Source organism: Galeopterus variegatus, unplaced genomic scaffold, assembly GCF_000696425.1.
Source record: "Galeopterus variegatus unplaced genomic scaffold, G_variegatus-3.0.2 Scaffold8202, whole genome shotgun sequence".
Classification (NCBI taxonomy): domain Eukaryota; kingdom Metazoa; phylum Chordata; class Mammalia; order Dermoptera; family Cynocephalidae; genus Galeopterus; species Galeopterus variegatus.
The window spans coordinates 39,332-66,672 of record NW_007734313.1 but is presented as its reverse complement, the minus strand read 5'-3'; the positions used below and the strand labels follow the sequence as shown (position 1 = coordinate 66,672).

The window sequence follows — 27,341 nt, the reverse complement described above, 5'->3', positions numbered from 1 at the left end:
GTCACGAAAAAAGACAAAAAGGGAAAAAAAAAAAAAATTAATTTGTCCATGTGTGAAGTCCACTTATTACAAGTTAGTCTCTGAGCTCAGTTTAGCATACATCTAGGTTTCTATATATTTTAACTGAGGCTCCATTGTGTTCCAGACCAAATCTGCCAAGAGAAACGCATCCATTCTTGTTTGTGTTTCACTGCTGGTGAAGAACAAAATCCCCATGGTTTTAAAACCAAGACTTATTTGTGCTTCCATACTGTTCAAATGAGCTTTGCTTTCTAAGCAGGTGCATTTTAGTAGCAGCAGTTCTTCTGTTTGGGTTTTTATGCCAGACGATCCTTAAAAAACTGGAGTGTTCTCAGAACACTTCCTGGAGGCAATTAAAACACCGGTCTGTCTGCATCTGTGCATCAAACATCTCTAGGCCCAAGAAGTTAAAATTTCCCATACAGTTGAACGATTCATAATAAAAAGTTAGTTTGGGTTTCTGTGTCCAGTGATTCTAAGACTGGTTCGGTTTGAGTTTGGGTATTTGAAGCTAAAAAGATTTCGAAAGCTATTCTAGGACTATGGGTGGACCAGATGGCCCCTGTATGTCGGGTCTCATATTAGTGTCAAACTGAGGACCATGATTATCTGATTTCTGGCCAGGCAAATTACCTCACAAGATAATTTGCAAAACGACTTTAAAAGTCTATCATTTTGGTCTGATTATGTCATGTTTTTTGAAGGAAGTGTGCTATTCTGTGCACTGAAGTTTATAATAGGTCAAGGTTTCTCATCTTGAATTTAGTCTTAGAGTCATACTCAAATAATAAAACCATCAGTTTCAATCTTGACTAGTAAACTGTTGCTTGTAATATCTGTTAAAACAGTGAATAATGAAACTACAAAAAAAATCATGACCCACTGTAGCTTGATTTATCAGTATTTGTAGAATTCTTTATTTCAGTGGTTTCAGTTTCTCTGGAGATTCCACTTGACAGGAAAAAGCATCTGTAAAAGCATCAATTTGAGTGTCTCTGAATGAAGTTCCCTCGGATGTGGTTAAAAATGTTTGCATCTGAACACTAATGGAAAGTGTAACTTGAGGGCCGGCCCGGTGGCGCACTGGATAGTGCGCCGCTTGGGAAGCGCGGCGGCGCTCCCGCCCGAGGGTTCGGATCCCACATACAGACCGGTTCCCGCTCACTGGCTGAGCGAGGTGTGGGAGCAACACCGAGGGTTGCGATCCCGTTGCCAGTCCCCGGTCCGGTATGGGGGCAACACTGAGGGTTGCAATCCATTGCCGGACACGGAAAAAGACAAAAGACCAAAAAAAAAAAAAGAAAAAGAAAGTGTAACTTGAGAACCAAATCAGTTGGAGAATAAGATCATATAGAGGATTCGGGAATCCCATTGTGCAGAGGGTTTAAAGTTTTGCGAGGTATAAGGAATGAAGAAATGTTATTCTTTTGACTGCTTTCCCTAGTTCTTGTAAAATATTAGATCAATTTTTACCCATGTCCACTTGTACATCTGTTCTAATTGGCTTAACAATATTAGTATTCTCAGTTTTTGAAAGAGGTGACTTTCCTTAATAGAGAAAGCACCTTAAACTAGGCCAAGAATTACAGTTTGCTATTGACAAAGGAATTAAATGAACAGCACTCATGGCAGAACCTGAATTTTTTTTGTTTGTTTTTATTGTGGTCAAAAACACATAACATAAAACTTACTGTCTTAACCATTTTAAGTGTACAGTACAGTAAAATTGACTATAAGCACATTGTTGTGCAACGGACCTTTAGGGCTTATTCATTTTGAAAAGTAAAACACTATATCCATTGAACAACCCTCCATTTTCCCCTTCTTTCAGTCCCTGGAAACTACCTTCTATTTTTCTTTCTAAGAGTTTGACTATTTTAGATACCTCACATAAGTGGGATCATGCAGTATTTATATTTTGTGAATGGCTGATTTCACTTAGCATAATTCCCTCAAGGTTCATCCATGTTGTAGCATATGACAAAAGTTCCTTCTTTTTCTTTTTTTTTTTAGTTCCTTCTTTTTCAAGGCTGAATAATATTCCATTGCATGTATGTACCACATTTTCTTTATCCATGTATCCATCAAGGGACAATTGGGTCCCCCCCCCCCCGGCTGTTGTGAATAAAGCAGGGAACATGAACATAGGTGTGTGAATATCTCTTGGAGATCCTGTTTTTAATTCTTTTGGAAGAACTCTGGGTTTTTAAAAAAATTTTTGATATTGATTTATTTTCAGAACATAGAGTATTTCTACACATTTTTTAAGACAATTGACGCAATAAAAATGAGCCAAATGTCAGTCACCAGGCAGAATATATATCCAATAGCATATGACAAAAAGCAAAGAAAAAGTGCTGAACATAATTAGTCCTCAGGGAAATACAAATTTAAAACAACAATCAGATGCCATTAGAGTAGCTGAAATAAGACTGACAATACTAAACACTGGCAAGGATTTGAAGCAATTGGGTTGCTGGTGGAGAGAACCCTTGTTTTGAATAGCTACTACCCAGGCTGCAGAGGAATTGCTTATAAACCCCCAAATGGGCAAATAAGCATATGAGAAGACTGCATATTAGGGAGCTTAACCAAAGCCCATTTGGGTTTTGGTAAGAGCAACTTATATCTTAGAAGATTTTTCGAAGTCTGTTTTCTGACATTTGAGTTTCTTTCTGCAAAAGAAACTACCGGCTTTATTTCTGAAATTTCTATTTCTTGAATGTCTATTTTAGGAGTTGGTTTGCCAGTGATTTAATGATCTGATTTGACGACTTATGATTATGCATGTAGTGTTTCATTTTCTTTTTTCTTATTAGGTGGATCCCAGTGTTCTGCAGGGATATTATGGTATTTTGGAAAATATTTGGCTGTAATGAAGTTTAACACCATAAGCACAATGTACACTGGAAGGTTTTGCCACAATTTTCAAGATTGTCTTTTCAAGATTCATTTAGTATCATGTGAATTGATACACTCACTACACTTATGCTTCTTATCTCTGCATGCATGTTCATAAAGTGCTATTTTACTAGAAAAAAAGCTAAGAAAATAGTCTGTTAGGGCATTTGGAGGAATTCTTCAGTTGAACTACAGTAGAATCTCATTGCATTTTGAAATATTTCTTGTTAATTTACACTGCCATCCTGTAGGCAGTGGCTTTTTTTACCAGATGCATGCCAAATGTGCAGTTGTTGGTTATGATCTTGCCACAGCCAAGTATGTTGCGCAGGATATTGGTCTCCATGATTCAGGGCAGCTCTCTCACCAAAAGCTGGACAGGCTTCTGTGCTAGCACCACTGTAATTCCTTACTGCCTTGTTTCCTTGACCGAAGGAGGCAGTGGTGGCTCCCCTGATAGCTTCCAGGGTAGCCAGAGTGCCCAAAGTCAGAGCACTCAGAGCCTCCACCCCATCAGTCTATCTCTGCTTCATTGAATATGATTTTTCTTTTTTTCCCCTGACTGATTTTAATATATTTTCCTTACATTTACTTTTCATCCACTCTATGTTTCTAGGTATGGTTTTCTTTTTATTTATTATTCTTGGGTTTGAAAGATTTTTGGGAATTTGTTGCTTGGTATCTTTCTGCAGTTTTGGAAAACTTGGCTGTTTTCTAGTATTACTTTTTCTCTTTTCTCTTCTATTCTTTTGGTACTTCAAATAAATGTATTATTAGACCTTCTTATAGTATGTTCTATGTTTCTTATCCTTTATATTTTCATTCTTTTACCACCCCATACTCTATTCTGGATTTTTTTTGGCCTTTCTTCTAGTTTACTAATTTCATCTTCAGCTGTTTAATCTGCTATTAAACCTACCAATTGAGTTCTTAATTTTTTTTTTTTGCATTTTTCATTTTTAGAATTTACATTTGATACTTTTTTTTTTTTAATAGTTTCAGGTCTCTTGAGAAATCTTCAATCTTGTCTTTTATCTCCTTAGATATAGTAAGCATAGTTATTTTAAAGTTCTGTTTCTAAAAAAAATAAAATAAAATAAAGTTCTGTTTCTGATAACTCTATCTTGATTCTTTATGGTTCTATTTCCATTAAATCTATTACCATTTCTGCTCCCCATGGTTCTGTTTTTGTTGTCTTTTGGTTCTCTTATTTTTCACTTATGTGATGTTGTGTTCTGTGTGTCTGGTCATTTTTGATTTACTATTGAATACTGAATATGAAAATTTATAGAAATCATTTGAGGCCAGGCTGTTATTTTCTTCCAGAGAGGATACACGTTTGCTTCTACCAGAACTGAGATAATTTGAAGATTTTTTTAATTGATTGTGCATATTCGTGGGGTACAAAGCTGACCATCACCACTTGTGCCCAAGATGTGATGATCAGATCATTACTATCACCATGCCTGTTACCGCAAATTGCAATTATTCCTCATGTCCCCACCCAACCTCTCCCCAACCTCCACAATCCGCCCCAGCAACCCTAGGTATGTTCTCTCCCTCTGCAAGTCCAGTGCACCACTGTGGTCTTTCTTTCCTTCCTTCTCTCTCTCTTAGCTCCCACTTATGAGTGAGGACATGCAGTATTTTTCCCTCTGAGCCTGGCTTATTTCCCTCAACATAATTTTCTCCAAGCTTATTCATGTTGTTGCAAACACCAGAATTTCATTCTTTTTTATGGCCAAGTAGTATTCCACAGTGTATGTATACCATGTTTTCCTTAATTCAGTCGTCCAACATTTAGGTTACTTCCATATCTTGGCTACTGTAGATAGAGCTGTGATGAACATGGGAGTGCAGGTATACCTTCAACATGATGATTTCCATTCCTTTGGGTACAGATCTAGAAGTGGGATTGCTGGATTGTATGGTAGATCTATAGATAGAGCTGTGATGAACATGGGAGTGCAGGTATACCTTCAACATGATGATTTCCATTCCTTTGGGTACAGATCTAGAAGTGGGATTGCTGGATTGTATGGTAGATCTATCTGTAATTTTGAGGCCCCAGATAGGCAGAAGATTATTCGAAGCTGAACTTAAGTTTTTTTGGTAGCTATTCAGGGTTCTAACCAAATATGTATGTTGGTGGTATTGGTGTGGGGGTTGGGGGGGCATTGGTTACCAAGCTTCCACCTTTTCTTGATGGCACTGGACTCCTGTTTTTGTCCCCTGGCTTCTTGAGACTGTCCCAATTGCTGCTCAGCTTTTTAGCCCCTTATTTATCTTTGCGTGATCGGCAGATTTTATTTTTAGGGGAAAAGCAACCCTCAAATTCCAGATCTTCTCTTGGGGTTTCTTCTTTCTCCTCTCAAATGTTACTCAAGAAATTCTGCACTGTCTCTTAGCTCTCTGCTGTCACTCTCCCCTCTGTCCCGTCTTCCCAATATGAGTACTTCCATATATATATATTTTAATTCTGGGAAGTTGATATTCATTATTTCTTCCAGTGTTTCAACCTTCCTATTCATATATATTATTTGAGGATTTATATTTATAAATATTAGAACTTTTATATGCCACACATTTTAGCTTTTTTTTTTTTTTACAACTTAGTTAAGGTATAATTGACATAAAATAAACTGCACATATTTAAAAGCTATAATTTGATAAGCTTTTACATATGCATACACCCGTTAAATTATCCCCCACAATCAATATAATGAACATATCTCTTATTCTCCAAAGTTTTTTTCTGGCCCTTTGTAGTCTCTCTTTCTTGCTGCCTATTACCCCATCCTCAGGCAACCACTGATCTGCTTTTTGTCATTTTCAATTAGTTTGGGTTTTCTAGAATTTTATATAAATGGAATTAACACCACTTACTCTTCTGATGAGCTACTTTCACTGAGTATAACTATTTTGAGATTCGGTCATGTTGTATGTGTCAGTAGTTTATTCATTTTTATTGCTGAGTAGTTTTCTGTTATATTGGTATACCACGTGGTCATTTGGCTTGTTTCCAGTTTTTGGCTTTTCCAAATAGAGCTGCAAGTACCAGTTTCTGTATGGATATATGCATTCATTTCTCTCAGCTGAGTCATGTGTTATATACAGTCATGCTCCACATAGTGCTATTTCTCCCAGCGGTGGACTGCATATACAATGGTGGTCCCATAAGACTATAATGAAACTAAAAAGTTCCTGTCACCTAATGATGTCCTAGCTGTTGTAACGTTGTAGCACAACATATGGCTCATTTGGGAGCAATGGGCCATTCCATATAGCTGAGGTATGTAGTAGGCTATACCATCTAAGTTTGTGTAAGTACAGTCTAGGATGTTTGCACGATGATGAAACTGCTTTAATGACACATTTCTCAGAATGTATCCCCCTCGTTAAGCAACACATAACCATATATTTAACTTTTGAAGAAACTGTCAAACTATTTTCCAAAACGATTGTGCATTTTACCTTCTCACCAACAGTGTATGAGATTTCCAGTTGCTTTATGTCCTTGCTAACAATTGATATTGTCTGCTTTTTAATTTTAACCATTCTATTCGGTGTAGTATCTCACTGTGGTTTTAATTTGCTTTTCCTTAAAGACCATTGATGTTGATCATCTGTACATTTGCTTATTTATATCATCATCTTTGGTTAAGTGTTCTTAACTATTTACCCATTTTTAATTGGGTTGTTTATCTTTTCATTGTTCATTTGTAAGAGTCCTTTATATAGTCTAGCTACAAGTTCTTTGTAAGATATATGTTTTGCAAATATTTTCTCCCAGTGTATTTTATTTCCCCCAATGTCTTTTGGAGTGTAAAAGGTTTCAAATTTTGGTGAAGTAAAATTTATTGAAATTACTCTTCATTAATAACACGCTTTTGTGTTCTATTTAAGAAATCTTTGCCAAACCTAGTCACTAAGAATTTCTGCTTCTAGCAATTTTATAGTTTCAGTTGTTATATTTAGCTCAATCATCCTTTTTAAAATTAGTTTGTGTATATGGCGTGAGATAAAGTAGAGGTTTATTTTTTGCATATCGGTATCCGTTGGTTCTTATTTGTTGATAAGATTATTCATTTCACCGTTGAGTTTCATTGGTATCTTTGTGAAAAAATCAGTTGATCATCTGTGTGTGTGAGTCTGTTTCTGGACTCTATTTCTGTTCCATTAATCTATTTTTCTATCTTCATGTTAATATCACACTGTCTTGATAATTGAAGCTTTGTACTTGAAATCAGGTCTTGTAAATCTTCCAACTTTGTTCATTTTCAAAGGTTTTAAAGGCTATTCTAGGTCCTTTCTATTTCCATATAAATTTTAGACTTGTCTTACTAATTTCTACAAAAAGTTTATTGGGATTTTGATTAGAGTTGTGTTGCATCTATAGATCAATTTATTTATTTATTTATTACAAATATTCATGAGATACAAAGCTGATTGTCACCCCTCCTGCCATGATGTGGGGGCCAGATTCATACTGGGGGCATACCCATTACCAGAAATTACTTTTGTACCCTTTGTCCCCTCCCAGTTATTCCCCAGCCTCCCTCCCCTTCCCCCTTTCCCCTTGACTCCAATTTGTAGCCCCTGTAATGTTCCCTTCCTCTGTTGGATCACGGCACTACTGTAGTCTTTTTTTCCTGCCTTCTTTTCTCTCTTAGCTCCCTCATATGAATGGGCACATGTAGTATTTATCCCTCTGTGCTTTGCTCATTTCATTCAATATAAGTTTCTCTAGGTTCATCCATGTTGTTGCAAATGGGAGTATTTCATTTTTATGGAAGAGTAGTATTCCATAGTATATATATACCACAGTTTCCTTATCCAATCATCTGTTGATGGACATTTAGGTTGGTTACATAGCTTGGCTATTATAAACAGAGCTGCAATAAACATGGGAGTACAGGTATCTCTTCGACATGATGATTTCCATTCCTCTGGATATATACCTAGCAGAGGGATTGCTGGATCATGTGGAAGATCTATCAGTAGTTGTTTGAGAAACCTCCAAATTGTTTTCCAAAGTGATTGTACTAATTTACAGTCCCACCAACAGTGCAGTAGTGTTCCCTTCTCTCCACACCGTCGCCAGCATTTGTTATTCACCGTCTTTTTGATTATAGCCAGTCTAACTGGAGTGAGGTGGTATCTCAATGTGGTTTTAATTTGCATTTCCCTGATGACTAGTGATGTTGAGCATTTTTTCGTGTATCTGTTGCCCATTTGTACGTCTTCCTTTGAAAAATGTCTACTCACTCCTTTGCCCATTTTTTAGCTGGATCATTTATGTTTTACTTTATAATTGCTTGAGTTCTATGTATACTCTGGATATTAGTCCCTTGTTGGATGCATAGTTGGCAAAAATTTTCTCCAACTCTGTAGGTTGTCCTTTCACTCTGTTGATTGTTTCTTTTGCTGTGCAGAAACTTTTTAGTTTGATATAGTCCCATTTGTTTATTTTTTCGTTTGCTGTTTGTGCTTTCAGGCTCATGTTCATAAAGCCTGTGCCCTAATCTAACTGCTGAAGTGTTTCACCTATATTTTCCCTTAGTAATTTTACAGTTTCAGGTCTTATACCTAGGTCTTTAATCCATTTTGAGTTGATTTTAGTGTATGGTGAGAGATGCATATCTAGTTTCATTCTTCTGCATATGGATATCCAGTTTTCCCAGCACCATTTGTTGAAGAGGCAATCTTTTCCCCAGTGTAAATTTTTGTTGTCTTTGTCTAATATCAGATGGCTATAAGCCTGAGGAGTGATTTCTGGGTTCTCTATTCTACTCCACTGGTCTGAATGTCTATTTTTATACCAGTACCATGCTGTTTTGGAAGAACTGACTTTTAACAACTTTGAGTCTTTTCCTTAAACACAGAATGTCTCTCTTCTTACTAGGTTTTGTCTAATTTTTCTCAGCAGTGTTTTATAGTTTTCAGTGTACAAATCTTGAACACTTTTGTGACATTGATCCTGAAGTATTTCATATTTTTAATGCTATTACAAATGTTTTTTAAAATTTCAGTTTTCTATTTTTTTGCTAGTATATAGAAAGTTTGATTTTTGTGTATTGCTCTAGCATCTTACAATTTTGCTAAACTCCCTTATTAGTTTTAGTGTTTTTGTTTTGTTTTTGTAGATTCCATAGGGTTTCCTATGTAGATTATTATGTTGTCTGTGAATTTAGAGAGTTTTTACTTCATGGACTAAAACATTTAGTAATAACAATATACATTATATTTTATGGTTTTCACTAAAGGAAAATTTTTTTTTTTTTTAAAGATGACCGGTAAGGGGATCTCAACCCCTGGCTTGGTGTTGTCAGCACCACGCTCAGCCAGTGAGCAAACCGGCCATCCCTATATAGGATCCGAACCCGTGGCCTTGGTGGTCTCAGCACCGCACTCTACCGAGTGAGCCACGGGCCGGCCTTCTTTTTCTTTCCTTATTCAGTGGCTAGAACTTCTGGTATAATGTTGAACAGAGGAATGAGAAAAGTCATCCTTGTTTTCTTCTTCATTTTAGAAGGGAAGCAGCTTTCCACCATTGTGATATTAGCTGTAAGCTTTTTGTAAATGCCTGTTATCAGGTTGGAAAAGTTGTCTTATGTTCCTGATTTATTGAGAATTCTTATGAAGAATGGATATTGGATTTTGTCAAATGCTTAGTCTGCATCTATTGATGTGGTCATATTATTACTTTTTTCTTTTTTAACCCGTTATTACGGGAAATTATATTGACTAATTTTCAGATTCTAAACGAACCTTGCATGCCTGGGTAAACCCTATTTGGTCATGATATATTGCAGTTTTTCTATATAGTTGTATTTAATTTACTAAAATTGGTTAATACTTTTTACATACATGTTTATGATCCCCAAAGCATTATAGTTTTAACTTTTACATTTAGGTCTTTTGTGTATGGTGTGATATAGTGGTCACGGTTCATTTTTTTTCCATATGGAAATTCATTTGTTCTAGCACCAATTGTTTTCTTTCCCCTTTAGATTACTTTTATGTATTTGTTGAAAATCAATTGACCATATATCTGTGGGTCTATTTCTGCTTTCTCTATTCTACTTCATTAATCTATTTGTTGATCTTTGTACTAATGCCATACTGTCTTGATTGCTATAGAAAGTTTTGAAGTCAGGTAGGGTAAGTCTTCTAACTTTTTATTTCATATTTTCTATTTATTTGTCTTTTTATTCTACTTGCTGGAAAATTCCTCACTTTGGTTGTTCAGTTTGCTAATTCATTCACCAGCTGTATCCATTCTGCCATTTATGCCATTTTTTTTTTAACTGCAGCTCCTACGTTTCTCATACCTGTTACTTTTGCTTTTTTCCTTGGTTCTTTTTCTATATTGCTAATATCTACCACTTTCTTTTAATATGTTTACTGGGCTAATTAAGAAATTTTGATCTATTTATTTTAATATATTTGCTTCTATTTTATTCTGTAATCATTACATTTTGTTTTTACATGGCTGGCCTTCTCAAATGTCTTGTAATTTTGGCCTGTGAATACATTTTCCTATGGAGAGATAAGTTATTATGTCAAACAGTGCTTTTGGGGGAACAGCAGTGTCAGCCTCATTGAATTCATGCTGTGGGGCATTAAAGAACCCTAAGATAGGAGAGACCCTGACGCCGGTAAGCCACAATCACTTTTTGTCCCACATCACACCTCCTTTGTCAGTTTTTCATCCTTTGCTCCTCTTGTAATTAGGCATTAGGAAGCATCTCTCTACAGTCTTAACAACCTTGCCTTAATATTAAAATTAAATGAGGAGCTTGAAAAAAATAGTGATGCCTGATTCCTGCCCCCAGGAATTTTTATTTAATTGGTTTAGTTGTGGCCCAGATCTAGGAAATTGTTTTACTGCTTTAAAATGATTTCATACTTCATAAGAAGTTGCAGAAGTATGCAGACAAACCCATGTACCCTTCACCAAGTTTCCCCCAATGATTTTACATTTTACATAACTATAGTACAATATCAAAACCAGGAAATTGCCATTGGTACAATGTGTGTGCATTTTATCACATGTTGTTACAGTGTGAGTGCATTTTATCACATTGTTTCATGTAACAGCCACTATATTCAAGATTCCATCACCACAAAGACATTCCTCAGGCTACCCCTTTATAGACACATCTCCTCTCCTTCTCTCCATTATCCCTAACATCTGAAACTCACTAATCTGTTTTCCAACTAATTTTGTCATTTCAAGAATGCTATATAAATGGATATCATACAGATATTGTTTTTGAGATTGCCTTGAAAACTCAGAGTAATGCCATTGAGATCCATCTAAGTTGTATGTGTCAACAATTCACTACTTTTTATTATTGCTTCATAATATTCCATGATATGGATGTACCACAATTTAACTGTTCACCTAGTGAGGGACATTTTGATTATTTCTAGTTTTGTGGCTATTAAAAATAAGGTAGACTTCCATCAAGATGGCAAAACAAACGGTACCCAGTGTCAGTCTCTCCCACAATCAATCAATTTACAACTAATAAAAAGCAACGACTGCTGAGCTGGGGCTGCTAGAACCCAAGCGAAGAGGACAAGAGACCTACGGAGTTCATGAAGATAGGAGAAGCCACAATGATAGAAAGAAAGGACTGCTCTGACCATTTCCAGTCCTGACCACTTCAAACTTGGCTCTGGTGAACACAAAGAACAAGAGCTGGCAAAAGCCACTGCTGTGCACTGGAGTTGCTTAGAGGCTGCAGGAGAAAAGAGGGCCTTGGTGGCCCCCAAGCCAGCAAGACCACTAACAGGGTTCCCATGGCCCCACATAGGAACAAGGGGCCACAGACAACTGAAAAAAGGAGCCACTCAGAGGCTGGTGAGTCATTGCAAGGGACTGGCACATGGCCTGTCCCATGAGAAGTGTTTGGAGTGCAGGCAGTGGGGGAGATGGGCCCACTGGGGGAACATCGGGGCACAGCAAGGACACCTGATCTGCCCTCCAATCAACAGAGGACCACTCAGTGGAGACTGGTCAGATACAGATCTGCAGGGGGTGCAGTTTGCTGAAAAAACTCAGGCCCAGACCAGAGTTTCCACACAACCCAAGAGTACCAGGTCTTGTGAGACCCAGAAGTGCTTACAAGGTCAACCATTAAAAGCTGAGCCACACAAAAAGCCTTCCACAGAGAATCAGCAGCTAACAGCAATTTAGCTCAACCACAGGTTCAAGTGCTGGTTCCCAATGAAAGTTCCCCCATTTTAGAAGTAACCAAACAACAACATATAGTTCCAGTGCAGGCTTTAAGTGGTGAGAATAGCAAATAACCGAATACAGAACTGAAAGAAAAAACAAAAAACCCATAGATGAGAGACAAAGTTCTGATATTAATCAGTAAAGGTCTAACACCACCAAAGAGCACCTATAAAACCTAGAAGGACCGTAAGCCTCCCAGGCTTTGAAGCTGGGGTGGCAGGGCCAAGGGTCTCAGCAATGCCCCTCCAATGTCTGCATCCAGCCCAGCAATGACCACTGAGCCACCGTCGGAAGCACCCTGGTCTCCAAAACTGGGGTGGTGGGGGCTGAGGTCCTCAGCCACACCCTCCTGACATCCACATCCAGCTTGGTGATGACCACCGAGCTACCACTGGAAGTGTCCTAGGCTCCTGAAGTGTGGTGGGAGCACTGAGAGCCTCAGCCATGCCCCCTGATATTCACATCCAGCCCAAACACAACCGAGCCATTGCCAGAAGCGCCATGCCCACCTGATGTCCACAACCAGCCCAGCCACAACTGAGCTGCCACTGGAAGTGCCTTGGGTTCCCAAGGTAGAGTGAAGCTGAGGACCTCAGCCATGCCCCCCTGAAGACCACATCTAGTCCAGCCATGACTGAGCTGCCACTGGAAGCCCTCTGGGCTCCCCTGCCCAAATGAGAGGGGTGCCATGGGCCTCAACCATGCCCCTCTTCCTTCCTTCTATCTCCTCTTACCCTATCCTCCTTGCCTTTCCCCTCTCCTTCTCCCTCCAACTGCTCCACAACAACATCTTAGATTAAAAAATAATAAAGTAACCTAAAAATAAAAAAAGGTAGACCGCCTCTACATGCCATGCCACCGCCATGAGGTTTCACACACCTTCTGCAGAGGTGGCCCACAGCAGCCACCACTGCAGCTAATACTGTTGCAAGGACAGCTTGCTGCCTTAGTAACATCCATAACCACCATGCCAGTGGTCCACCACATATTTGACCTCATTGAAACAAAGAGAGTCACTGGACGAGCGTGGAAAAAGACAGGTCTTTCTCCACAATGTCCATTCCAGAGTGATAGAAGAAGCAATTGATCTACCAGATGACCAAAAATCAACTTAGTGATGTTAGAAATATGAAAAAAATCAGAAAATATGACACCACCAAAGGAATTTAGTAACTTTCAAGTACCAAATTGTATAGAACAGGAAACCTTTGAATTGACTGAAAAGGAATTCTAAGTAACAATCTTAAGGAAACTAAATGAGATAAGAGAGGACTCTGTAAAACAACACAATGAAATGAGAAAATAGGGAAAGACACATACACAGTCCTTCAGATCCAGGAAGCTCAAAGATCCCCAAACACTTTCAATCCAAAAAGATCCTCTCCGAAACACATTATAGTCAAACTGGCAAAGCTCAAAGATAAAGAGAATCCTAAAAGCAGCAAGAGAAAAGTGCCATGTCACTTAGAAGGGAACCCCATCAGACTAATAGCAGACTTCTCAACTGAAACTCTACAGGTGAGAAGAAAAAGATGCCATATTCTAAATACTAAAAGAAAAAAACCACTAGCCAAGAATACTATACCCAGCAAGGCTATCCTTCAGAAATGAGGGAGAAATAGTGTATTTCTCAGACAAACCAAAACTACAGGAGTTCATTACCACATGACCAGTCCTGCAAGAAATTATCAAGGGAGTCCTGCATCTGGAATCTGAAACACAGTAATCACTACCACAAATACACAAGTAAGAGCAAAACCCATTGTAAAACAAATGTAAATGAGAAAGACAAAGTAAATCTTACCATCTGGAAAAAAAAAAAAAAAACCACAAGCAATGAAGACCAATAACTGAAGGAGAAAATGGGAACAAATGATACTCAAAACATCTAAACAAAAAGCCATTAAATGCCAGGAATAAGACAATACCTCTCAATAGCATCTCTAAGTGTAAATGGATTAAACTCCTCACTCAAAAGACTAAGACTAATGGATTGGATCCAAAAGCAAGACCCACCTACATGCTGTCTTCAAGAGACTCATCTCACCAGTAAAGATGCACACACACTAATAGTGAAAGGATGGAAAAAGATATATCATGCAAAAGGAAACCAAAAACGAGCAGGAGTAGTTATTCTTATATCAGATAAAATAGACTTGAAACCAAAAACTACAAAAAGAGTGTATATAATGATAAAGGGATTGATCCAGCAAGAAGACATAATAATCATAAATATATATGCACCCAATACTGCAGCATGCAGATATATAAAGCTAACACTATTAGACCTAAAGAGACAGACCCCAGTATGATAATAGTAGGGGACCTGAACACCCTCCTCTAATCATTAGATCATCCAGGCAACAAGTCAACAGAGAAACACAAGATTTAAAATACACTTTAGATCAACTGGACCTGGTAGATATATCTACAGAACATTTCATCCAACAACTGCAGAATATACATTCTTCTCATCACACAGAACATTCTCCAAATAGATCACATGTTAGGTCACAAATCAAATCTGCATAAATTTTAAAAAGTTGCAATCATCTCAACTATCTTTCCAGATTACAATGGATTAAAACTAGAAATTAACAACAAGAGAAACTCAGGACTCTATACAATATCTGGAAATTAAACAACAGGCTCCTGAATGGCCTATGGGTCCAAGAAAAAATTAAATGGGAAATTAAAAAAAATTTTAGAAAGCAATGAAAATAAAGACACATCATATCAAAACCTGTGGGATGCTGCAAAGCAGTACTAAGAGGGAAGTTGATAGCAATAAATGCTTACATCAAAAAAATAGAAAGATTTCAAGTAAACCTAACTCTACACTGAAAAGAACCAGAAAAACAACAAATACCAAAGTTAGTAGATGGAAAGAAATAATAAGATTAGAGCAGAATTAAATGATATAGAGACCTAAAAAACAATACAAAAGATCAATGAAACAAAAAGTTGGTTTTTTGAGAAGATAAACAAAATAGACAAACTATTAGCTTAACAAAAACAATAACAACAAAAAAGACCCAAATAAAAATCAGAAGTGAAAAAGGAGACATTACAACTGACTCCATAGAAATACAAAAAAAAAAAAAAAATCATTACAGACTGTTATAAATATCAGAAGTGAAAAAGGAGACATTACAACTGACTCCATAGAAATACAAAAAAAAAAAAAAAAAATCATTACAGACTGTTATAAACAACTATACACCAACAAATTTGAAAACCTGGAGGAAATGGATAAATTCCTGGACACATAAAAACTACCAAGACTGAACCAAGAAGAAATAGAAACCCTGAACAAACCAATAACCAGCAATGAGATTGAAGCAGTAATCAGCAATATCCCAACAAAGAAAAGCCCAGGATTGGTTGACTTTACTGCTGAATTCTACCATACTTTAAACAGGAATTAATACCAATTCTCTTCAAACTATTCCAGAAAATTGAAACAGACAACAGTCTCCCAAACTCATTCTATGAGGCCAGCATCATCTTGATACCAAAACCAAAGATGCAACAAAGAAGAAAACTATAGACCAGTATCTCTGATGAACATAGACACAGAAATCCTAGCAATCAGAATACAGCAACACATCAAAAAAAATTATACATCATGATCAAGTGGGATTCATCCAGAAATGCAAGGATGGTTCAACATACACAAATCAATAAAGGTGATACACCACATAAAAAAAAATCAAGGACAAAAACCACATGATTATTTCAATAGATGCAGAAAAAGCATTTGACAAAATTCAACATCCCTTCATGATAAAGACTCTCAGCAAATTAGACGCAGAAAGAAAGTATCTCAACACAATAAAAGCCATCTATTACAAGCCCACTGCCAATATCATCCTTAATGGGTAAAAACTGAAGGCTTTTCCCTTAAGAACAGGAATAAGACAAGGATACCTACTCTCACCACTCCTATTTAACATAGTACTGGAGGTACTAGTGAAAACAATCAGGCAAGAAAAAGAAATAAGGTTATCCAGATTGGCAAAGACGAAGTCAGGCCATCCCTATTTGCCAATGACATGATCCAATATATAGAAATCCTAAAGATGCTATCAAAAAACTCAGAGCTGGTTAATAATGTCAGTAATGTTGTAGGATACAAAATCAATGCCCACAAATTAGTTGTGTTTATATTCTCCACTGATGAGCTTACAGAAAGAGAAATCAAGACAGTAAGCCCATTTACAACAGTCACCGAAAAAATAAAATAGCTAGGAATCAATTTAATCAAGGAGGTGAAAGATCTCTACAATGAAAACTGCAAAACACTACTGAGAGAAATTAAAGAAGACACAAAAAGATGGAAAGACATTCCATGCTCTTAGATTGGAAGAATTAATATTGTGAAAATGTCCATAATACCTGAAGCGATCTACAGATTCAGTGCAATTCCCATCAAAATATTAATGACATTTTTCACAAAAGTAGAAAAAACAATCCCAACATTCATATGGAACAGTAAAATACCCTGAATAGCCAAAACAATCCTGAGGAATAAATAAATAAATAAATAAATAAAGCCAGAGGTATTATACTACCTGACTTCAAATTATACTACAAAGCTATAGTAACCAAAATAGCATGGAACTGGCATAAAAATAGACACGCAGACCAGCGGAACAGAATTTAGAACCCAAAACAACCCACAGGCTTACAGCCAATTGATATTTGACAAGGGCAATAAAAACATACATTGGGGAAAAGACTGCCTCTTCACTAAGCGGTGCTGGGAAAATTGGATATCCATATGCGGAAGAATGAAACTAGACATGCACTTCTCACCATATACCAAAATCAACTCAAAATGGATTGAAGACTTGAGTGTAAGACCTGACTATAAAACTACTAAAAGAAAATACAGGGGAAACATTTCAGGAACTAGGACTCAGCACAGACTTTATGAACAAGAGCCCAAAAGCATAAACAAACAAACAAAAAAGAAAATAAATAAATGGGATTATATCAATCTAAAAAGCTTCTGCACAGAAAAGGAAACAATCAACAGAGTGAAATCACAACCTAGAGAGTGGGAGAAAATATTTGTAAACTATACATCTGACAAGGGATTAATATCCAGAATAAACAGGAAGTCAAGCAAATTACACAATTAAAAAACCAAGTAACCCAATTAAAAAATGGGCAAAGGAGCTGAACAGACATTTTTCTAAGAAAGACATACAAATGGCCAACAAACACTTAAAAAATGATTAACCTTACTAATCATTAGGGAAATGCAAATTAAAACCACATTTAGATATCACCTCACACCAGTTAGACTGACTATAATCAAAGAGATGGGAGATTAACAAATGCTGGTGAGGATATGGAGAGAAGGGAACACTCCTGCACTGTTGATGGGACAGTAAATTAGTACAACCACTATGGAAAACAGTATGGACTTTTCTCAAACAAATAGATTTACCATACAATCCAGCAATCCCACTTCTAGGTATATACCCAAAGGAATGGAAATCATCATGTTGAAGGGATTCCTGCACTCTAATGTTCATCACAGCTCTATTTACAATAGCCAAGATATGGAAGCAACCTAAATGTCCATTGACGGATGACTGGATAAGGAAAATGTTGTATATATACACCTTGGAACACTACTCTGTCATAAAAAAGAATGAAATTCTGCCATTTGTAGCAACATGGATGAGGTTGGAGAAACTTATGTTGAGTGAAATATGCCAGGCACAGAGGGAAAGATACTGCATGTTCTAACTCATAAGTGGGAGCTAAGAGAGAAAGGAAAGAAGGAAAGGCCACAGCAGTGTGTTGGACTTGCAGAGGGAGACAGCATGCTTAACATTACAGAGTGGAGTGGGGGAGAAGGGAAGGGAGAGGGAGAGGGAGCAGGGGAGATGAATTGGGTGGGGGACATAGGGAATAACCACAATTTGTGGTAATGGGCATGCTGATAGTATTGGTCTGGCCACTACGTCTTGGGCACAAGTGGTGATGGTCAGCTTTGTACTCCATGAATATGCATAATCAATAAAACAAATGAAACAACAACAACAACAACAACAACAAAAGAAACCACCTGAAAGTCTAATAGGACAATAGTTTTACAAATTTTTGTGATTTTAGTGTAGCTATTAAGATCAGCTGTGGAAACATAGGAAATGCTTTACAATATTAATCAGAGGTGGGGGTGGGGGTGACAGGAGGAGGCAGAATTGTGTCCTATTACCGCAGCTTTGTAAATAATACATATACATTTTGGAAAAGAACATTTGCACTGAAAAAATAGAAAAAATAAATTCACATAACATAAAATTAACCATTTTAAGGTGCATATTTCAGTGCATTCAGTGCATTCACAATCTTGTGTAACCACTACCTCTCTCTAGTTTCAAAACTTTTTACCTCCCCAGAACAACCTGTACCCATTAAGTACTCACTCCCCATTCCCCCCTTTCCTATCCATTGGAAGCCACTAATATGCTTTCTGTCTTTATAGAGTTACCTGTTATGAATATTTCATATAAAAGGAATCATACAATATGAAAAAAAAATAATAAAGTAGACCATATACATTTAATATAATTATTGATAGGGCTCAATTCTCCATGCTATTTTTTGTTTGTTTCTTCCCTTTGTTTTTCATTTGTTTTCTTTTTCCTGCCTATTGGTGGGTTACTTGACAATTTTTAGAATTCTATTTTGATATCTATAGTATTTTTGAGTGTCTGTATAGATTTTTCAGTGGCTGCTCTAGATATTATATATACATAACTTATCGCAGTCCATGGTGTCACATTTTAGCAATTTGAGTAGAGTCTAGAAATCTTGCCTCCCTTTAAGTTCTTTTACCCTCCCCCATTTATAGTTGTTTTAATAGATATAGATTAGTGCTGCTTTAGTCTGAGATTTCATTTTTTATTAGCCATTATTTCTTTGAGTATTGTTTTTATTCTCTCTTTTTGGTATTTTGATTAGGTGAATAATGGACCATTTCATTCTGTTCTTTATATTTATTAACCTCTGCTTTGTGTTTTTCCATCTTTTTATTTATGTTCCAATACAGGTAAGTTTCTCTGATTTGTTTTTTTGCAGTTTACTAATTATCTCTTCAGCTGTGTCTGTTCTGTTCTTTAACTTGTCCATTGAGTTTTGCTATTTTTAAATTTTTAATATTATTAGTTTAATTTCCTGAAGTTCCCTTTGATTCTTTTCTAAATCTGTTGATTATTTTTTCTTTTTATTGTGTGTTCTGTTACTTATTTTATGTCTTTGCATTTAAATACATTTATTTTTAAGTTTCTATTTGATAGTGCCATAATGTGAAGTTCTTGGGGATCTAATTTAATTGGTATATCTTTTGACTCCCACAAAGGTAGGACTGTTTCTTAATGTGTTTTTAAATTTTGAATTATAAGTTCATTTTCAACAAACCTTTATCTGGGGTTTAGTTCTGTGCCTGGGTTGAGGACATGTCTCCAAAGAAATTTTGCTAAGTGTCCCAGATTATTTGACCAACCTGGAACCAAATTTTATTTTGTTTCTTAGCTTGAGATTAAGAATTTCCAGGGGAGGGCCGGCCCGGTGGTGCACTGGAGAGTGCGCCGCTTGGGAGCGCAGTGGCGCTCCCGCCGAGGGTTCTGATCCCATGTGGAAACCGGTTCCCGCTCACTGGCTGAGCGCGGTGCGGGTGCAACACCGAGGGTTGCAATCCCGTTGCCAGTCCCCAGTACGGGCGCGACACTGAGGGTTGCGATCCCGTTACCGGTCAGTAAAAAAGACAAAAAGAAAAAAAAAAAAAAAGAATTTCCAGGGGAGACTCGTTGTTGTTATTTCCCTGAGCCTAGCAACAATTGACAAGTTTTTCTCTAGTCTGACTTTCCACTAACAGTATAGCTCTCAGTGGCATTATGTGGGACATCTTAGCTCTATTCTTTGTATTGCAGACATCTCTATGGCTTCATCTTCTGTTCCCAAGTTAAAACAGAAGACCTTAGGCTATTGAGACAGACAACACTTCAACATTAACTAACGGAACATCAGTTTATAGTCTTATTGCTCTGATTTGGCCTCAGGATACTTCTCTTACAAATTCTTATAAGTTTTGCTATAAATTTAAAAGGATGCCTCTTACATTTTATTAATATGTCTAAGTGTTTTGTGGTGACAGGACTTTCTGGTTACCTAGTCTTCCATATTCCCAGAAATCAAATTTTGTTTATTTTTCTTTTGACAATGAACTCCATGAATGCAAGTCCAAAGCCATCTACTTCACCATAGCTTCCTCAACACTTAATATGCAGTACCTACTATATACTTAATAAATGTTCGTGGGATAAATGAAATGCTGTTCCTTACAGATTTATTTATGAGTGAAAAACTGGAATGAACCTAAATGTCTAATAATAGGGGAGTAGTTAGGTAAATGCTTTTATTTGCTTAAAAGTAAATGGCTATTACTCATGCAATATTTTTCAGCCAGAAAATAATAATTTGGAAGGCAGTATTATAAGACTGAAAACTATTAAAGATTAAGTGTAGGTAAAAAAAAAATGTCATGATTCAATTTTGAATTTATAGTATGGTAACTTTAAAATGTGCATAGCAAGAAAATATTGAACATTGAACACCACATTGCCAATAGTAGCTTATGTAGGAGTGGTGGATTGAAGATCCCTTTTACTTTTATTTTCCAAACTTCTTATAGTATGGTTTTATAATGAAAATATTGAAAAGGGGGGAAAAAGTATATAGAGTCCTTAAAAGTTTTTAGATTTAAGTATACTGAAAGTTGACAAAACATAAATATTTCAGAAATAGTTTTATTATTAAAATGTTTACAGACTTTTATATGAAAATACAGAAAAAGATCTTTCTGATACTCAGCGACACCTTGCTAAGAAAAAATATGAGCTACAGCTTACTCAGGAGAAAATTATGTGCCTGGATGAAAAAATTGGTGAGTTTTTTTTTCTCCTAATATTACTTTAATTTTTCTCAAGTCTGGTAGAAAAATATGTTTTTTTCTCTTCAGTTATAACATAGATAAACTTGGAAATAGGATCATAACACAAAAGCTTATGAATAAAAAAAATGAAAAAATGCATTTTTCTTTGAAAAGAAAATTTTTTACTTAGACCATAAATACTTAGTTATGACTTAAAAATTTTCAGTGAAGAAATAGCTAAACAACACAGCAACAGTTTGTAAATCTATGATGATCACTTTTAAATTTACAATTTTTTGTATAATGTAGCTTGGCCATTGCTTTTGTAATGATACACAGTACATATATATTACTGTTGGTGGAAAGTACACATGTTTGGCAATATCTATGATATTACTTGGGTTTATAGAGAAAAGAACTTTTATAAAGTCTGCTATTTGTGTTTCATACGAGTGATCTGTATGAAAATATAGTCATAACTTAATATCTTATAAGTATATGGTAAAATTTTGGTCAGGTCTATAAAAGAACCAATTTTAAGTCGAATGAAATATTTTTAACATTTGCTATTATGTAGTTCAAAAATACCTGGCATGAACAATTAAGTAGGTAGAAGTGCTATTTATCAAGACAGGAAATATTAAAGGAGAAATATAAAAGGTAATATTGAAGGAAAACTCATTTTTGCATATTTTAAGTCCAAGTGAAGAAGTCAGGTAAGCAGTTAAGTATATGTTTGTATCTCAGATGAGAAATCTAAGCTAAAGATATATATTTGGGACACATCAGCAGGTAAATAATATTTTAAAACCATGAAATCACCTAGGGAAAATATAGAGAATGGGGAGAAGTGGATCCAGGACTGAGTAAGAAGAAGCCAAAGAAGTAGGAAGAAAATCCAGAAGTGAGTGTTGTTTTAGAAGGCAAGAGAGTAAAGTGTTTTTAAAAGGGAGGGTATGATCAATTGTCAGATACTTTTGAAAAGTGAAATAAGATGAGGATAAGAAAATATTGATTGGATTTGGCATATTGGAGGCTTTGGTAACACTGGAGAAAAAAAAAGTTTGAGTGGAGTGTTGGATGTGGAAGGTAGAGTGGGTTGAGTAATGAATGGGAAGTGGAGTCAGGAAGGAATGGAAAAATCTCAAGAAGTTTGGCTATTAAAGGGTAGCGAGAAAATAAGGTGGAAGCTTGGATGGTATAGGAGGTTGAGGATTTTTTCTAAAGGTAGGAGATACTAGATCTATTTTAGAGATTTATTGATGAAGTGATTAACAGTGGGAATGAACTCTGATATCAGAACAATTAAAACGTGTGGATTGCCTTAAAGGCAGTACTCTCTGCAAAAAGAAACATCATGCATTCTCCAGTGCCATATAAGAACATGCTCTTGGCATATGACAGTATGGTGTTATCTCCCTTAGTATTCACCTGGATGGCCCATGGCAGGGATAAACCTAGAAGTCTGGTCTTCCCCTTGCAGAGCACTAGACCAGTGGTTCTCAAACTTTGGTGTGTGTCAGAATCACCTGGAGAGTTAATAAAAATCATTAGAGCCAGCCAGACTCCTTGAAGTAGGATAGAACCAGAGCTTTTGTATCTTTACCAATTTTCCTAGGTAATTCTGATTCCCTAGAACCTCTCTCTAGACCAGTGGTTCTCAAACCTCATTGTGCATTAAAGTCACTGTGGGGAGTGGTTAAAACATAAATTGTTGTGCCCTCCCCCAGAGTTTCTGATTCAGTAGGTCTGGGGTGGGGGTCTAAGAATTTGCATTTCCCAGATGACGCCTATGATGCTGGTTGAGAAACCATAATTTGGAAACCACTGTTCTATTCCCATCATTCAGGCCTTCAACACTGACTCTGACACCTTGTCAGAGTTCTCACAGTCAAATCAGACTTCCTGAAATGATATTTTTTCCCTAGGAATTTTTACACCACTACTTTATAAAAATCATCATGTTAGAAGACATTTGACGACTCTGAAGATGACTTATTTGAATATTTTATTAAGATCTGTTACCAACTTTATATACAACAGTGATTCTAGGCTAAAGGGAGAGGAGGGAAAACTGGGGGGGAACCCCAGGTTGTTTTGGTTTGCCACCCATTTTATCCACCCACCCTTTCCTCCCCTGCCACACATGTAACTCTACTTTGAGAACTTATGATATAGAACTTCCTTTTGCTATTTTAATTCAGAGGTATTAATTGTGCTTTTATGTTTATGAGTCATTTAGAATTTTGTGATTCATTGTAGTTTTTAATCACAACAAAACTTTTTTATTTGGGATATTTATGATATAGAACTTCCTTTTGCTATTTTAATTCAGAGGTATTAATTGTGCTTTTATGTTTACGAGTCATTTAGAATTTTGTGATTCATTGTAGTTTTTAATCACAACAAAACTTTTTTATTTGGGATATTGTACTCTTATTTTTAGTCATTGAATATAAGAGAACTTACTTAGAAAAGTATTTCAATCTGCTTTAGCAAAAAGATTTTATCTTGATTAAAACAACGACTTTATGCTTACATATTTAGATAATTTTACAAGGCAAAGTATTGCGCAGCGAGAAGAAATCAGCATTCTTGGTGCAACTCTTAATGATATGGCTAAAGAGAAGGAATGCCTACAAGCATGTTTGGATAAAAAATCTGAGAATATTGCATCCCTTGGAGAGAGTTTGGCAATGAAAGTATGTTCTGAGAACTGTGGTTTACAAGAAATATTTAAATGAAATATTGAAATGTTAAACTGTAGTCTAAATGAACCAAATCTGAATAAAATAATAGGATTTTCTCAAAATTTTTTCTAGAGAGCTGAAACTTTAAAAATCTGACTTTGAAATGTTTTGATAGTCTTAGGAAGTAGATGTGCAAATATACTAGCTAATATTTTAAATTAGATTGTTCTATCATGAATTAGTGAGTTTTTTTTTTTTTTGGTGGCTGGTGGGTAAGGGAATCCGAAACCTTGACCTTGGTGTTATCAATACCATGCTCTAACCAACTGAGCTGACGAGTCAGCCCTCACTGACAGTAATTCAAATATCAAAATGTGAAGCATGACAATTAAAGCAGTGAGACTAATTTCTTCTTAAAAACATATTTTCAGGTAGTCACCACAGGAAGTAATATATTTATTCCATTAGAACTGTCTTTGTAATTGTGTTCAGAACTAGCAGCACATTTTTATGTTATCCTTAGCCTTTGGGAATAGATCATGTATAGCTGTTAAATTAAGCTGGATAATAACCTCCAACCGACATTTTTTGTTGATGTTAAAGCAGAGCTGTTGCCAATAAGGCAGAGAGATATCGATGCCCTTTTCTAGTACCTAAACTGATTCTGAAGACAATTTCTTAACTGTTTTCTACAAATGTCTTTAGCAAAGGCAGCACCATCGGAATAAGGTCTTTCCCTACTCTAAGGGAACAAGTTCAGTAAATTATCCATCCATCTATTCATTCATTCTTTCAACAAACATTTATTGACCTGTACCAGGTACTAGAAGCTGAAAGTGAGTGGCCTGCCTTCTAAAAGCCTATAGTGTAATAGGGGAGAGACACTATTTTGATAGGATATGTTAAAAATAGGATAGAATGTGTTAAGTGCCATATTGATGTATGCCCAATGTGTTATTGGAGTATGGCAGAAATATACCCGATTCAGCCTGAGAGTTGGGAGGAGGAAGATCTAGTAAGACTTTCAGGAAGTGATGAGGCCTGACCTGCCCTGAAAAATGACTAGAAATTAGCTAGGAAAAGGTTTAGGGGAAGAGGACAGTACGAAAGAGTGACCCAAACAGGTAGAACAACTTATATTAGAGCCCAGTGGCTTTGATGAGAGAATTTCATGAGGCCTCCTGATAGTTTAGTATGGCCAGAGAACAGGTTACAAAGAGGTAGGTATGTGAGGGCAAAAGATAAGATGGGATACATAAACAACAAATCATAAAAATACATGTGATGTTGAGTGTGGACTCGTCATGGATATAGAGGGTCATTGAAATAATGTAAATAATATGTTATAATTCGATTTTTATTTTAGAGTAAATATTCTGGCGCTTGTAGATCCATGTAGAAGATGGATTGTAGGGAAATGAGAATAGTGACAGGAACACTAGTTAAGAGAACAGTGATGATACCTGTATTAGGATAGTGGCAAGATCAGTGAGAGAAACAGACGCGTCTATTAAGGAAGTAAAACTGACAAGATGTGGTCTAGCTTATGAACCTTGTGGATAGTTCCTATGTGTGAAGGTGGGAAACAGGAAATAGAATAGTCTGCAAGAGGAAGACTATGGATATGCTGAGTTTGAATTGTTCCTGGGACAGGTAGGTGAAAATTTTTAGGCTCTTGGATTTTTAGGTTTGGAGAAAAATTGAAGTTAATAGATTTAGGAATCATGAGCACAGTCGAAGCCATTGAAGGGCATGAGATAGTAAATACTTGTTTACTTGTTGAAAAGACTGACTCATCATTTTTGAAATTTTATGAATTTTGATGGTGGAATTTTATGATTTTTTAGATGGAATTTTACTTCTTGATGTATTCAAAACATTTGTGAATAGTTAAGCATGATTTCCTTTAAAACACCAACATTTAGAAACAAAATTCTATCTTTCTGAATTTCATTTCCCTCTGCTATATCTAATATTTCACATTTCTTCCGTTCTGCTAACTTTACCAACATTATCTTTACTTCGCAAGAAATACTGATTTACAAGCCTATTTCAAAACCAAGATCTTTGTGTAAGATTTTATGAAAATAAACACATCCACCCTCTGAAGGGAAAATAACTTTTAAAACAGTGTTAGAGAGTCAAAAGAAGAAATGTTCTCTACGATGATATTTTGGAGCAGAAGTAACAAATGCCCTTCAGTGAAAAGTACTACTGTTTTACATTTTAATATGGAGATTACAGAAATAAATTAATATGGAAAAGTCTACATTATAATGAATAAGGTGAAATTTTTCTAGTAGTCGTAGTTGGAAAAGATGTTCTACTGCTTATTACTTTACAATGTTCCTAGAGAATATTACTTTCAAGGTTAACTATTGATAAAGGAAAGTCCTTTTCAGGCTTATTAAGTGTATTTAAAGCTTAACTACCTAATGACTTTTAAAAACACTAGTTCAATTAGTTTTTTCAAGATGTATTTAGAAATATATTAAATTATATTTCAAAAATATCTAAATTTTCTATCAGTTTGTTTAGTTTTAACAGAAATAACAGTTTAAGATAATTTTTAATTTAATACTTATATTACTCTTCAAGGAAAAGACCATTTCAGGCATGAAGAATATCATTGCTGAGATGGAACAGGCGTCAAGGTAAATCATTTATTCAACAAATATTTGAGCACTTACTTGGGGCAAAGTACTATGTTAGGTACAAAGATAGTTAGAAACAAGGAAGGGGCTTAGTGTTACCTGTAAGGTGATAACCCTTTCATGTTCAAAGTGAATCTAAGTCTATCTAGGGAAGTAAAAGAGAGGATAGTGTTTACCAAGTAAAGTAAAGGGAAGGCATTTAAAGTGGAAAGAGTAGCAAAGAACCACAGATTACATTCAAGAGCCTCTAGAACTATAAGCAGGTGAGTGTTGTTGGAACCCAAAGTGCAAGAGAAGTGGAGGGAGGAAAAGCGAAACAGGAAGGCAGGAGGCCTGTGTTACAGACAAACGAGTCTTCATGTTGTCCTCTTGGCAATAAGAAATCACGAAAGAGTTTGGAGGAGATTTTTGTGTTAGAAAGATTACCTGGGCAGAAGAGGTGATGATAAATAGGGGTTTAGAGGTTGGGGGATAGGAGGAGTGAGGTATTTATGAGGGAGAGACTCTAGGAAAAAGTCAGGTTTCCGGTCGGGAATGAATACCGAACATGACAAAAGTTGAGGAGAAGGGTGATTTTACCTCTGAATTTGAAGAGCTCTTGAGACCTTATTATAGACACATCTAATAAGTGGTTTAATGTAAGAGTCTGGAGTGTAACAGAGGGGCTGAGTCTAGAGATAATGATTTTGGGTATAGACGGGGTTGGGAGCCATGGGTGTGAATAGAATTTGTCTGAGTAGGGCTAGAGTGAGAAGAATCAGGAGGCTAAGGTTTGAGCCCTGAAAAACATTATTATTATTATTTTTTTTTATAAAGATGACCGGTAAGGGGATCTTAAGCCTTGACTTGGTGTTGTCAGCACCACGCTCACC

At 36.2% G+C, this 27,341-nt stretch overlaps 1 protein-coding gene across 1 annotated transcript in view; it reads left to right on the top strand.

Moving 5' to 3' along the window:
* Positions 1–27,341, top strand: part of LOC103608249 (testis-specific gene 10 protein-like) — a gene marked incomplete at its 3' end in the record, with an annotated part of 68,945 nt that overhangs the window by 3,558 nt on the left and 38,046 nt on the right. Inside the window, exons 2-4 of the mRNA XM_008592705.1 lie at positions 21,019–21,137; positions 23,673–23,827; positions 26,414–26,469. Coding sequence (XP_008590927.1) covers positions 21,019–21,137; positions 23,673–23,827; positions 26,414–26,469 — 330 coding nt within the window. The remainder of the gene's footprint in view (positions 1–21,018; positions 21,138–23,672; positions 23,828–26,413; positions 26,470–27,341) is intronic.